The 13,157-nt window shown below is 42.0% G+C and overlaps 1 protein-coding gene across 1 annotated transcript; it reads right to left on the reverse strand.

Moving 5' to 3' along the window:
* Positions 1–1,766: 1,766 nt before the first annotated feature.
* LOC109733236 (isoamylase 3, chloroplastic) lies at positions 1,767–13,117 on the reverse strand. Its single transcript, XM_020292434.4, has 24 exons — positions 12,680–13,117; positions 12,493–12,550; positions 12,320–12,394; positions 11,892–12,049; positions 11,438–11,531; positions 10,472–10,705; positions 10,285–10,389; positions 9,973–10,077; positions 9,741–9,875; positions 9,561–9,647; positions 9,159–9,216; positions 8,500–8,563; positions 7,252–7,351; positions 6,620–6,720; positions 6,168–6,219; positions 5,547–5,609; positions 4,874–4,963; positions 4,702–4,774; positions 3,623–3,702; positions 3,429–3,533; positions 3,236–3,334; positions 2,925–2,986; positions 2,684–2,795; positions 1,767–2,359 (listed from the first exon to the last, which is right to left on the reverse strand). The coding sequence occupies exons 1-24, from the start codon at positions 12,784–12,786 to the stop codon at positions 2,246–2,248; spliced, it is 2,331 nt and encodes a 776-aa protein (XP_020148023.1). The 5' UTR covers positions 12,787–13,117; the 3' UTR covers positions 1,767–2,245.
* Positions 13,118–13,157: the final 40 nt, after the last annotated feature.

Here is a 13,157-nt window from a genome sequence, read left to right on the forward strand (position 1 = left end):
CTTTGTACTCCCTCCGTTTCTTTTTACTCCGCATATAAGATTTGGTCAAAGTCAAACTAGACAAAGTTTGACCAAATTTATATAAAAAATATGAACATCTACAATACTAAAACCATATAATATGAAAATACGTTTCATGGTGCATCCGATAATATTGATTTCATATTGTGAATGTTTATATTTTTTAATATAAAATTAGTCAAACTTTACCAAGCTTGACTTTGACCAAACCTTATATGCAGACTAAAAAGAAACGGAGGGAGTATCTAAAAATGTACACGACCAACGAATATCATTGACCTTCTGATCGACGATATAAACCCATATTCCCATTGTTCTAGGCCGTGAGTTGCCAACAAACATCCTGATCCTGCCCGGAATATTATCCACCGAATGACATCTGAGCCGATCCGATTTAACAAGAGCAAACTTGCCAAAAACAAGTCCGTTGGTTCGATCAAAGCCCCGTCAGGTCCATGGAGACGGGCTGTGGCCAGGGTGGAAGATTCCGGCCGGTCGGCCAGCCGCGGTGTAGTACAGAGCTATGTGACGCCGACGTACCAACTAAGCGACGACAACCACCATCTTCCGAGTGAAATGAAATCTACGACTACGTGGGTGCAAGGCCGCTACGTGACGGCCGCGAACTCTGCTGGGCACTGTGATAAAAAGTCGTGGAGGTGTCGTCTCCCATGGCCCTGTTGCACGCCCACGAAGCATGTAGTAGTGCTGCACAGTTGTATAAAAACCGGAGATGCCAAGTGGGCCACGGAGGTTAATAGTAGATGTCATAAAAGATCAGTGCGCAGCTAGGCATTTTGCTTGGCCACTCATCAAAGTGTTTACGAAGGCATTGACTCATGGCAAATGGATAGCAAATCTCATGCTACATCAGGTAAAAGTGGGCATTGCCTAAAAGAAAGGTAAAAGTGGGCATAGTTTTCTTACCAATTCCTGTGTCCGGGAGAATTTTGTTCGGCAGTCGGTTGGAAGAAGTCCTTCACATATTCGGAAGAAAGTGGGCGCCTAAACCAGCTTGACATAATCATAGACTGAATGGGTCGTCGACAAAATGATTGGGAATTTTTCCCAAGCAAATTCAAAATTCCACCATCCGTTGGTTAATCAAGAGGTGGTTGGTACCAGTAGTACTAGCGAAGCAGCCGCCATCACAAAAAACAATAGCACGAGCCAAATCAGAAAGACAGCCGCTGCTTGCAAAGCATGCCCCCACAGCCTTACGATCGGGACCCCCTAATATAACAGGACAGCTAAGTTCGCCGGTGATTCGCTCGTCTAAAGGCGCTCATCTAGCTTCGTTTCGTTGTATTTCCTCGTGTCTGGAGCTTGATGGGAGGTTAGTTAGGTGGTCGCCAATGATTGAGGATTACCTGGCTGTGATGGAGGAGCTGGCTGGCCACATTGGTGGGCGTTCAGGTGAGATGGACATGGGAACTCCATCACATGCCCGGTTCAAGCGCCGGCCCCGGCCCTGCCTGGCGATCCCTGTTGGGGAAGCTGTAGCATTTCTCATGCCGCGCATGTAGAAATCTCCTGCGTGCCAACCGCCGTCGCCCTTGGCCCAGTGCGCGATGAGCATGGCACCGCCACGGCGTGGTCGCAATCGCTACATGCGGCTACAGGCAAGAACTCGGGGCAGCATGTTAGTTCAGGGAATTGATGATATAAAAATACCAGAACTTACCATCAACTTCTAGCATTAATCATGCCTCATGGCTCCATGCTTAAGATGTTGCAATGGGGCCTTTCAAGGCAAATGCGCCCCTCGTATCTTTATTCTAGAATGTTATAATGTCACAAAAACACAAATTGACTTGCAAACGAGGGCATTTCAGTGCCACATTATTATAGGAACAAAGAGCTTGGTAGCCATTCACAGGTCGAAGGAAGAATGAAAGAACAGACAGCTATGGACTAGATTCCCTCCAGACTTCTTATCCCCAACTAAATGGCTAGCAACTTCAGTCTACTTACATGTGGAACAGTGGAAACAAAGTGTGCCATTATTAGACAAAGCTCTATATACCAGTTGCAACTGTAGTCGATTTCACAAAGATGCGCCCGACTCCCAGCTCAAGAGTTTGTCACGCTTTGCAGCATGCGTTGTCCAGGGCTAGGAGAGTAAGATCCGCGTACTGTTTTAACCAACTGACAACTCACCAAAATGAGTCGAAACTGACATTATTCTCATGCTTCCTTCAGACTGTGGCCTGTCTACTCCAATCTATGGGCTTGCCTTGAGCAAGATGGAAGAGAATGGAGCAATTCTATACCCTGATCCAGTAAGTGGCACCCCTTCCGGTGCAATATCGTTTGGTGATTCCAGGTTGGTATCCACCTGCAACAAGGACACAATAGCAGTTTCAGGCTAATTATCCATTAAACTTGTACTCCCTTCGATCCATATTAATTGACGCTGCTCTAGTACAAAGTTAGTACAACATTAAACTAGAGCAGCGTCAATTAATATGGATCGGAGGGAGTAGCAAGTTCAGAACTAAGCCACTTGCTTCCAGAAAATTGCAAAAATCTATCTTTCTTGGAAAACATTGTGAGGAAAATCAGTAGATTTATCCAAGCAATAGATGTAGTAGCACCGGAGGAACTAGACAGTACGACCACTGAGTTACAAAAATTTAGCAAGACCAGAAACTATGCATACCACACGGTTCCAGTGTTTTTGTTGAGGGGCTGGGGGAATCACAGCATCCACAGAATAGTCATGGGCATTGAATGCCAAATAGATATCTCCACCAGAGTTGTGGTCGTGTATCCTACATTAATCGCCAAACAAAACAGTTGAGAAGACAAGAACTCATTGGCCATTGCAACCAAATTACAACAATACTATCATATGGTCAGAATGAATTATACGATCAAAACTGAAAGCCAAACTTCCTTACGTGAATGCCAAGAATTTGCTTTCCAAGTTATCCCAACAATCCTCGTGCCAAGTGACATCATTCTACAATCAAGAAAGATCAGAATGCAATGAAAACCTTTGGAAGAAAATCAAACCAAGAGTTGCATACTTGAATCCTACAAAAGCTAGGAATTGTCGTTTCTAACATGCAATGCACAATAAGAGACCAGGGAGATCACATACTTAGCAAATACTCAACAGAAACTGATGACTATATTTCAGTAAAGGAAGAAATGTTTATTTTCAATACGCCAGTCAACTGCAAGAACAACACTAAGAATTTGAACATACTTTACTGAGAAACCTGTCCCGTTTCAGTATTGGGTGGTTCTGACGGAACTTAATCATCTCTGAGAAAAACCTGAAATGGCCATATCTTCTTTCCGCCAACTGTATCACATGGACAGGGGGGGAAAACAAGTTAGCATATAGATGTGGCACATCCATAACACATTTTGAATGGAAAACCAAAATAATATGTAACCTGTCCCCACTGGAAATTGTTTATGCAGGTATCATGTCCATAGCTATTATTGTTTCCATAACGTGTATGACCATATTCATCTCCCATCAACATCATTGGGGTGCCCTATTACAAAAAAATGTACACAATTAGTAATTTTTACATTATGCAATACCACGTAAAAGTCCAACTGTGGAGTGATCAATAATATTTACTTGAGAAATCATTAATGCCACATGGAAGTTCTTCATTTGTCTCGAACGCAGAGCTAATACATTTGAATCATTTGTTTCTCCTGTTTGGCAACAAGACCAAAATAGGTTGTTACCAACATTTAATATGTCAAATCTTTCAAAAACAAGCAACGAATATATCAATATCTACACATAACATGATGGCGTTAAGTGAAACAAACTGAACTAATGTTCCTTCCAAAATATGATAACCATCCATGGTTGTATTTTCTCCGAGAAAACAGAAAGCTTGCGTCTCGATGCATTGATATAAAAATAGTAGTAACCGTAGAAGCCTAAGACTACGCTGAAGCAACCGACCACTCAAGACAAGACCACAACCAACGGTCACAAGACAGACATTACAACAAACATCACCAAACCAACCCTGGCCTAGATGCCATCCACACAAACGGACAGAACACGACGCCCATCACAAGAACAGAGAATCCAACTCCGCAAAGAAGGGCAGAATTGGGCTACTCCACTTTGGAGGCGACATAGTTGTATTTGGTCTAATCGTGATACAGAAAGCTCCAGTACTAAGACTATGCATGAGTTCTGTCAAGTGTCAAGCATACTACAAAATTAATTTTAAACTAAAAGAGCATTTTGTGTTCTCCTTGTTGTGCAATACTATACTTCAGTCAAATATCTTAAGAACGGCGGCTCTGGAGATCGCCTCTGTGTGGTTGGGTGTCTCCTCTGGCTGCTTGGGTGGTTGAGTCATCGACCCATTGGGTGCGGGGCCTCGGGGCCCGTGTGCTGTGTTGCTGATGTTTGTAAGCCGGAGGGGCAACTCCGGGTCGTGTGGTAGGGTGTCGACTAGGGTCGCTTGGGTGGCAGAGTAGTCGGCCAGTTGGGGGTGCAGCCTCGGGGCCGGTGTGTTTGTATGGCTCGTTGTATCAGTTTTCAGCCACTTTTCCTTATTAACTGGCCAATTCTCTTCTTATATATGAGAAGGCAGAGCTCCTTGGTTGCTCGAAGAAAAGAAAAAATTCTCTTTTCAGCTGCTAATTTCAATGTGAAGAGCAACGCGTGATAATGAGTAATTATGGTACCTTCAACACCACAGTTCCAGCTAAAATTATCATTGCATCCATCACGCCCACCTTCTCCATTAGCATCGTTGTGCTATATAATTTTGGTCAAACAGAAAGCATATTAACATAGACACCACTACTTGTATAGAAGGACCTTAACTTTATAGTGTTTTGGTAATACTCGAGTTACCTTTAAGTTGTATGAAACAAGGTCACATAAGGTGAACCCATCATGTGCTATTATAAAGTTCACACCATGATGAGGCTTCCGCTGGTTCACCTGCCAATCAATATCACATCAAAACTTGATTTTACACGTCGTCCTGTTTTGAACTATGTAATCCTAAATCTTCCACATAAAAAGAAGTCCCAAAGCTTATTCACAGAGGCTCCTAACACCTCCATACATAGAGAACTGGTTTAAATTTCGAAATGACATCTCCAACAATATTCAGAGTACAGCCAATACCGTTAAGCATTTGGGTGGATCTTGCAGGAATTAATCAGAATGAGCATTGAAAACAGTGCAATTAGAATTGCGTACAAAATAAATTTGGAGGTTGCATATGTTAATAGCATAAGCTGCACCCTGATGACACTATGGAAATAGCAAGTGTATAGTTTCAACTTTCAACAACACTGAAGGCTTGAGCTCAGGAATTTCTTTGTCGCAAACACACACATAATTGTGTGTTTCCTGTATTTAGCTTAGGAATTTACAAATACTTTAAAAACTACTACAAAACATCAAGAAACAGGGCTCCAAAAGAAAGTATGTTTAGTGATGATATAACCAAGCAAGGAAAATCTTCAACTGATGGATAAAAAGGCAGGCAGGGAAAGAGCGCATCTGAACAAAATACCTGGTAGAGATCAGCAGATCCAGACACACGAGTTGCCAACACCCCCTTCATACCAGGGTCACCCTGCAAAAACCCTCAAAATTAGCAGCATTCAATCATTCATCAGTGCTTGCAGAAATAAAATTGGAAATATAACAAAGAAAGTAATCAGGACAAACTCTTTTGCAGAAGTGCACTCTAAATTCAGATCAAATGTTATCAAAATCCACTGATGCTAAAAAGGAAATATCTTGGTGTTGTAGGTCTTTGATAATTTAGTTATGATTGATTCAAAGACATTATGCTATGGAAAGCATGAGTGAGTAGAAGCAACAGCAGTCCATGGAAAATTGGGTCAGTAAATTTGAACAGGCCGAGAAGCCTCATACATTCTTGAAAATTCTATATTCTTCTGTGGTAATATTTCTCTCTTTTAGCTGTTCTGGCCTTTTTTATCTTTCTGAGTTTTATATCTATAACTTGGTTTTGTCAATATAAATATAAGATAGAGGATACTTAATTTTTCGCCACAACAAAAAGGTCATGAACAGAACCATCTAATGATCTGTCTTAAGAATATACGGAAACGATCGGGAATTTGGAGAATGGTAAAGATCAGGATCGGGATTTAGCAAACAGTACCTTGATGAACCTTCGAAGATCGTCTCTGTACTTTCCATTCCATTCAGCCCACCTACAAGAACATTTGATTATATCTTAGAAATATTGGCAATATTCACCAACAACATTGAAACGTATTCAGCTCTTCATATATTTGAAATTACCGGCAGCAAGTTTAGGCAACAAAAGGGACCACCATATGAAAAGGAGTGCAGTTGTTAAGTACTCCCTCCGTCCCAAAATATAAGAGCGTTTTTGACACTACACTAGTGTTAAGAACGCTCTTATATTATGGGACGGAGGGGGTAATTTATAAATGATCATCGGAGCATTACATCAGCTATGTTAGAATAACAACAACTCTTTGTGCTACATTATCATCGCAGTGTAAAAATAGTTTAGTGCTAAACAGGAAACAAAAGTAAGAAAAATATACATATCCAGCAATTTCAATACACATAGTGCAAAATTACCTGTCCCAGTTAGGGAAACGCCCTACTAGATAAAGACCTCCACAATCCCAAGGTTCAGCAATTATCTTGCATCGAGATAACACAGAATCTTTGGCAATTTCCTGTGACCAGCAAAATAAACAATGAGATAAAATAACAACAAACATCATAGGCTGATAATTCTACAAAAAACACTAATGTAGGCTATCAGATGAACATTGCAGTCTTGAGAAGGTGTGATATATCATTTGCAATTTCATAAATGTAAGGGGGCATTCAAAAGGTCACACATTCATAGGACCCTCAGGTTCCTCTAAATCTACTTCATTAATGAAGAGCTGAATATCTGATGATGAAATTTTGCATGATTGCACTAAATATCTGCCCGACAAATAGTTCAACAACTGAGAAAGAGAAAGCAAATACGGCATACAATGTAGTGAAGTCCATAAATTTCAAGGTGGCATTGGTTCATGTGAATTCATTAGGTCACAATTTGTATCCGATCAACCATAGTAAGATATGGACAATAGTTGATGTAAGAACTTATGTCTTGTGTTTTATGATATCAATGAACTTCACTTGATTAAAAAGAGGAAAATTGTATCTCTGATTTGAAGTTAAACACTAAAGTTCTGCAACTATAAAATTACCCTGATGAGTGGAGGAGCATCAAGAGGACTACCATCTGGTCCACGACAAAGAACACTTGCAAGGTCAAACCGAAATCCATCTATGTGATACTCCTTAACCCTTGAAGCATCAAATAGTCATGCAAATAAGAAAACATACTTAAAATATGATGAATTCTTTGAAAAAGAGATCATACGAAAATACTTGGTCTGAATTTTGTATCAAGATATGAATGAACTACTACAGTGCAGTTTTCTTGATCCTTTGGCTGCCTTGCACTAATACATTTAATATAGGATTTGTCAGTGCATACAATACTTTGATAAGGAGATCCCTAGCGACGTCACTCGTTCAAGGTTGAAAATACTTAGTCGGTCCACTCACAAGGCACAAGAGTCACCCACCTAGACTCCCATGAGAATTGGTTGCTACCTGATGCTTCTACACCATGTCTTGGGTATGGACCGGACATCATGGGTACCAAGGAGTAAGGAAACAAGAATGATTGGCAAGCGAGGCTCAGTCTGGAGGCACAGCAAGCAACCGGTCCAACCAGAAACTCAGTGTGGGTTAGACAGGTCACACGTTTTTTTGGTCTAGCCTGTTCCGATCGAACTGGCTCCTATTCACTTCGCTGGTGTGAGTGGGTATAGAAGCAGAAGCCCACCTCTTTTAAGAACAAATGGAAGTCATGAGCTTCGCTCCCCTCCTATGGTTACAGCTTCCATGTCACCCTAGGATTGGGAGTTCCGGAGTTTCCCCACCAATGTTTTTGTTCCATGTGCAAGAACCATTTGTTGGGTGAGTTCTTTCTCAAAGGCTATGACATTGACACTTGTTGCTGGCATCAATTGCTCAAGCAACTCGAGTCATCCATTCCCATTGCCTGAAGGCCAGGCCTCCCCGTATATTAACTGAAGAAGTCAAGTGACCTCATCAACTATAACGTGTCACAACCCAGATGATTTGATGGCTATGAATTAATGTGTGCAGTGTGTACTGCAACATAGAGGTAGTTTTCAGTAATTTCAGTCTATCAGTATCATCTTGATTTGATCATATAGATCCGACAGTTCAATTCCACATGCATATTTATTTACTTGTTAGCACTTGATTGTGAGAGTGGAACACAGGTATAAACAGGTGCTGTCGAAGCATTGACTATACTGATTATGAAGACTAAAGAAATGATCAACATGAAGACAGAAATATGCATAAACTAAAATGCAGTTGCTTGAAGTATAGAACAACATGCAAGTTGTGCATACCAATGTCTCAAGCTGTCGAGTACGAGTTCCATGACAACAGGATGGTTGCAGTTTAGTGTATTCCCTGGATTAAACCAATTATACTGTTAACACTTAGGAGCAGACACAAGTTCCACTTACTTGAAATTTTAAATGTACCAGAATATTAAGTACCTAGCCATCTAAATGTTATATCAACCAGATAATTAAGCAGGCTTCCAATATATTTTTTTAACAAGGTTTCCTTATAGGTAGCAATGTGGCAGTCTCACATCAATGCATGGGTTGAGAAATATAGTGGCTGCAGCCAAATAATGACCAGGTGACCACTCTTAACCCTTCTACCAGTCAATATAGCACCTAACATGGCTGCAAGGTTCAGTCTGATGGCATGACGAAGATAATAAACATAGATTGAATCAACATTCATCATTTGAAATACATCACAACAAAGTAGCAGCCAGATATGCAGTTTATTTGCCTAGAAGCACACAATCGCAAGATAAATTAGCAAGGTACATGGTTAGTAAGCGGATCAGCAAAACAAGATACATTAACATCCTTAAAGCCGGAGCAACAAAGAACATACAAAGCATCAGGTAGCACCCTAGAACATGTTCACCTATTACAAGCACGTCACAAACAATCAAGTAACAGAAGTTCAGGAATCATGGTTTTACCGCATCCCGAGAAGTTCAGCAGTTGAGAGTTGTTCTTCGGATCTAACATGTAATAAACCTGCATGAATGAAAGTAGTGTTTTTGGTATAAATTCATGTAAAACCTGAAGCAGGTGTACACTTCTAAACACTTTGGGGTTTAGAACAGATTAACTTAACCTGGTCACAAATTGTACTTAGCCTTCTAAGACCAGTGACTGTCTGACCCATTATAAAATAACAGGTCAAAAGGGTGGAGTGAGCAAACCCATACACAAATTCTGAGTTAAGCAGCCCTATTCCGATTCTAACCTAGTTCTTTTCAACCCGGAACAAAACACAGCCTACACATTAGAACTAAGAAAAGATAGAGCGACAAGCAGATAGGTGCCTTCGTCGGCTATAACTCAAATAGATAAATCACCTTGTTGTCGATGCCACGGAAAGAAGTAACATAAGGATTAGCATCATCTGCTTCATTCGTATGGTTGTAAACGACGTCCAGAATAACCTATACAAAATGATGATACCATTAAACACATGTTCTCATGTGGGATGGATAAGAATGCTACAATAGGTTGCCATATCTACTGGATGTCAATACCTCTATACCAGCTTTATGCAATGCCTTGACCATCTGCTTGAGCTCTCTGGAAGCAGCCAATGGTCCACCACCAGCACTTGCATAGCGGGTCATGGGAGCAAAAAAATTGATTGTAGAATAACCCCATGTATTGACCTTCCAATTGAGAAGATGAAAAGTCATTCCACAATTGATTCCACTGATGAACCATAATGATGACATCATGCACAAAGTGGCATATCAGAATTTTTACCATGTGGTCCCTTGGGTTAGGGTACCTCTTGAACTCCAGCTCATCAAACTCAAAAACAGGTAGCAACTCCACTGCATTAACTCCGAGTTCAAGCAAATGCGGGATCTACAAAACCACAACTATTGCATGCATAAGTCATTAAACAATAGGCTTGAAGCCTTGAACACTGAAACCTAATATGCATATCAGGTTCCCAAAACTAGATCACTAAAATAATAGTGGGAATATATTTATTTCGCTAATAACTTCCCGTAAGGACCAAACAAATAATTGTGGTCACAAGCCACACAATAAGAAGAAATTAAAACTTACTTTGTCGATGAATCCTAGATAGCTTCCACGAACAGCTGGATCAAGCCCACTTGACTCATCCGCAGTGAAAGCGCGAACGTTCATTTCATATATAACTAGATCTGTCTAGATTAAAGAACAGAAGAAAAGCAGTGAACTTCATGTTTGGGATGCTTTCTGCATTTCTTCTATGAAATGATTCTAGTACCTCAGGCAAATTTGGAAGCTGGTAGTCAGCACCCCAGTCAAAAGGAGAGCTATCAAAATCATATGTTCCAAAAGGCTGGCTGGGCCCTTTATCAAGCCCAAAGTAATTTCGACCAGAAACTAGTTTCGCGTAAGGGTCAAGAAGAACAATGTTGCTATCAAACCTATGGCCTTGTTCCCATCCTTGAGGACCATTAACACGATATCCGTAAAGAACTCCAGAAGTGGGCAACCCCTGAAAGTACAGTTATAGAAGGCTTCATTCAGCATATATACAACAACAACAACAACAACAACAACAACAACAACAACAAAGCCTTTAGTCCCAAACAAGTTGGGGTAGGCTAGAGGTGAAACCCATAAGATCTCGCAACCAACTCATGGCTCTGGCACATGGATAGCAAGCTTCCATGGGAAAATAAATAGAAGCAAAATAGGCACAGATTTCTCCTCCTAACAATAAATATTGTAAAGAACATAAGGATGTGTTTTCAGCCAAGACCAAAAGAGAACATAATGATTTCTCCTCCCAACAATAATATTGTAAAGAACATAAGGATATGTTTTTCAGCCAAGACCAAAAAAGATAGATGTGTAACATGCTGGAAGCTTTTTTATTTAAGGGTTTTTCTCCCCGATTTCATCCAGAAACCACAAAAATCCTTGCAGTAAACTGAAAGATGCTAGAAGTGACACAGTGAGATAGCCAAAGTTATGAGCCTGCACTACTCAGCAGTGCATTTTGTTTCTTTTTATGAATGAGTTAACGTGATAAGACCAGTGCTTTCAAAATATATGATTCTCATAAAATTAAATCTTGTTTTGAAGAATATGTAATACAGATACACATGAGACGAATGATGGGATTCTTGTTCCATAAATGTCAGCCACACCAAGTTGTCAATATTCAAAAGAATAATGCCTTATCTTCAAAGGTACAGATAACATCAAAGCTTCATAAGAATACCTCCACCGACACATGCCATATATCTCCAGTTTTGTTCTTCTGGCAATCTAAAGCAAACTCCACAGCCTTTTCACTTTCTTCATCCTTGGTTCCTCTGCAGGGTAATCCAGTATGTCAGACGATGAGACAAATCATATTTCGTTGTAAAGAGAATGTGAGATGAACAAGCTAAAGCACAATGCTGATCAGCAAAAGGTTATTTCAACCAGGCCAACACCCCAGATCAACTAACAAAATGTCAACCTGGGAAACAAATAAACATCGTTTTGTGCACGATCTGCAACATACACAAACAGTTGATCAAAGTGCGACATATGGATGTGTTTTGGCTTTATGAACAACTTGTTTTGCGGAAAACCAGGATTCACGAGTCCTGGCCTAAAAGGCAAAAACCGTTAACTTAAATGACACTGAAAGCAAGAAAACCACACAATTTAGGAAAGATTGTCTATACCTCTCAGGAAGCTTGATGCAGAGGGTGACAGAAGAAGCATGTTGAGAGAAAATCGCGAAGTTCAGACCACTTTCATCCTGTGACACTCCTAGAGGGGATGCTTTGCCGGAAGAATATTTCAAGGGCATTTCGGTACCCGCCATTGCGCTTTCCCTTTCCTGGCGGTGTTACAGAATGAACATACACTTGAGCCAAAATAACATGATACAGAATGAGGAATAAGAATACGCAGCATCATACAGTTGATAAATACAAACATATTCGCTTAGTGTGAGGTTTTACCAGGACGATAGCTCACGACATGCCAAATGACCACGAATGTGTATCAAACAAACAGTTCAGTAGACTGGTAGCTAAATGGATCGACGAACAAATACAGTGCTATAGTATAACCATACAGGGCATGAACACTTAGTGCGGTGCGATACCTCGGTCACAATTCTCCCAGCATTACCAGTCTGTGCTCTCGCCAAGGTACTCCGCACGGACCCAAATCGCTGCGCCTGCACCACGACAAAATCCACTCGGATCAATCCACCAATTAGAGTTGATGCATGGAGGTAGACCGCGAAAAACAAAGGTACGAAATCGAGACACCTGCCTTTCCGAATTGCCCTCCTCCGCAGCCGGGCGCGACCCCAAGCCTGCTCGCCGCTACACTGCACGGGAACCTCGACCAAACACACGCACATCATTCAGAGCGGCAGATTGAACGGCACGAGAACGACAAAATGCAGCGCGGCGAAACGAGGCCGCGCGAACGGAGAGGGAAAAAAAGGGAAACCCACCGGTTCGGAAGCGCGGGGCGGACGGAGCTGCTGCTTCGGCGTGCGGTGGCGGTGGCGGCGGCGGCGGGACGCAGCGGGGAGCGATTTGTAGAGGCCGCCGAATCCATCCAAATGCGGGGGTGGTGGGACGGGTAGCGGGAGGGATTTGGCTCGGGACCGGGGCTTAGTTATAGGGGCTCGTGGACAGGGTCATGGGGCGGCTCGCGAGGTCGAGGGAGTGGAGCGGCGATGGGGAGCGCAAGTCGGAGCAGGAGGAGAAGGATGCGGTGATCTCACCTCGGGGAGGGCGCGCGGAGGAATGGGGGCGCGGGGGCGACGGAGATGGGTGGTGGACACGTGGTGTCGCATGCGCGGGGCGGGGGCGGCGGATAGGGGAGTGGACGGAGGACCTTGGCTCCCTTCCGGCCCCGACGTGTGGTGTCGTCTCGTCATGTGCTTTCCATACAACAGTTACCGGTAGTCTCAATATCTCAATAGA

The sequence above is a fragment of the Aegilops tauschii genome, chromosome 5 (assembly GCF_002575655.3).
Source record: "Aegilops tauschii subsp. strangulata cultivar AL8/78 chromosome 5, Aet v6.0, whole genome shotgun sequence".
NCBI lineage: Eukaryota > Viridiplantae > Streptophyta > Magnoliopsida > Poales > Poaceae > Aegilops > Aegilops tauschii.

What these genes read in the sequence shown, in the direction of transcription:
- LOC109733236 (XM_020292434.4), bottom strand. Translation starts at nt 12,786, where the DNA reads ATGGATTCGGCGGCCTCTACAAATCGCTCCCCGCTGCGTCCCGCCGCC. An exon ending in CGCCCCGCGCTTCCGAACCG is followed by an intron (nt 12,551 to 12,679) that starts GTGGGTTTCCCT and finishes GTTCCCGTGCAG; the next exon opens with TGTAGCGGCGAGCAGGCTTG. An exon ending in GGGACAGGTTTCTCAGTAAA is followed by an intron (nt 2,987 to 3,235) that starts GTATGTTCAAAT and finishes TCTTGATTGTAG; the next exon opens with AATGATGTCACTTGGCACGA.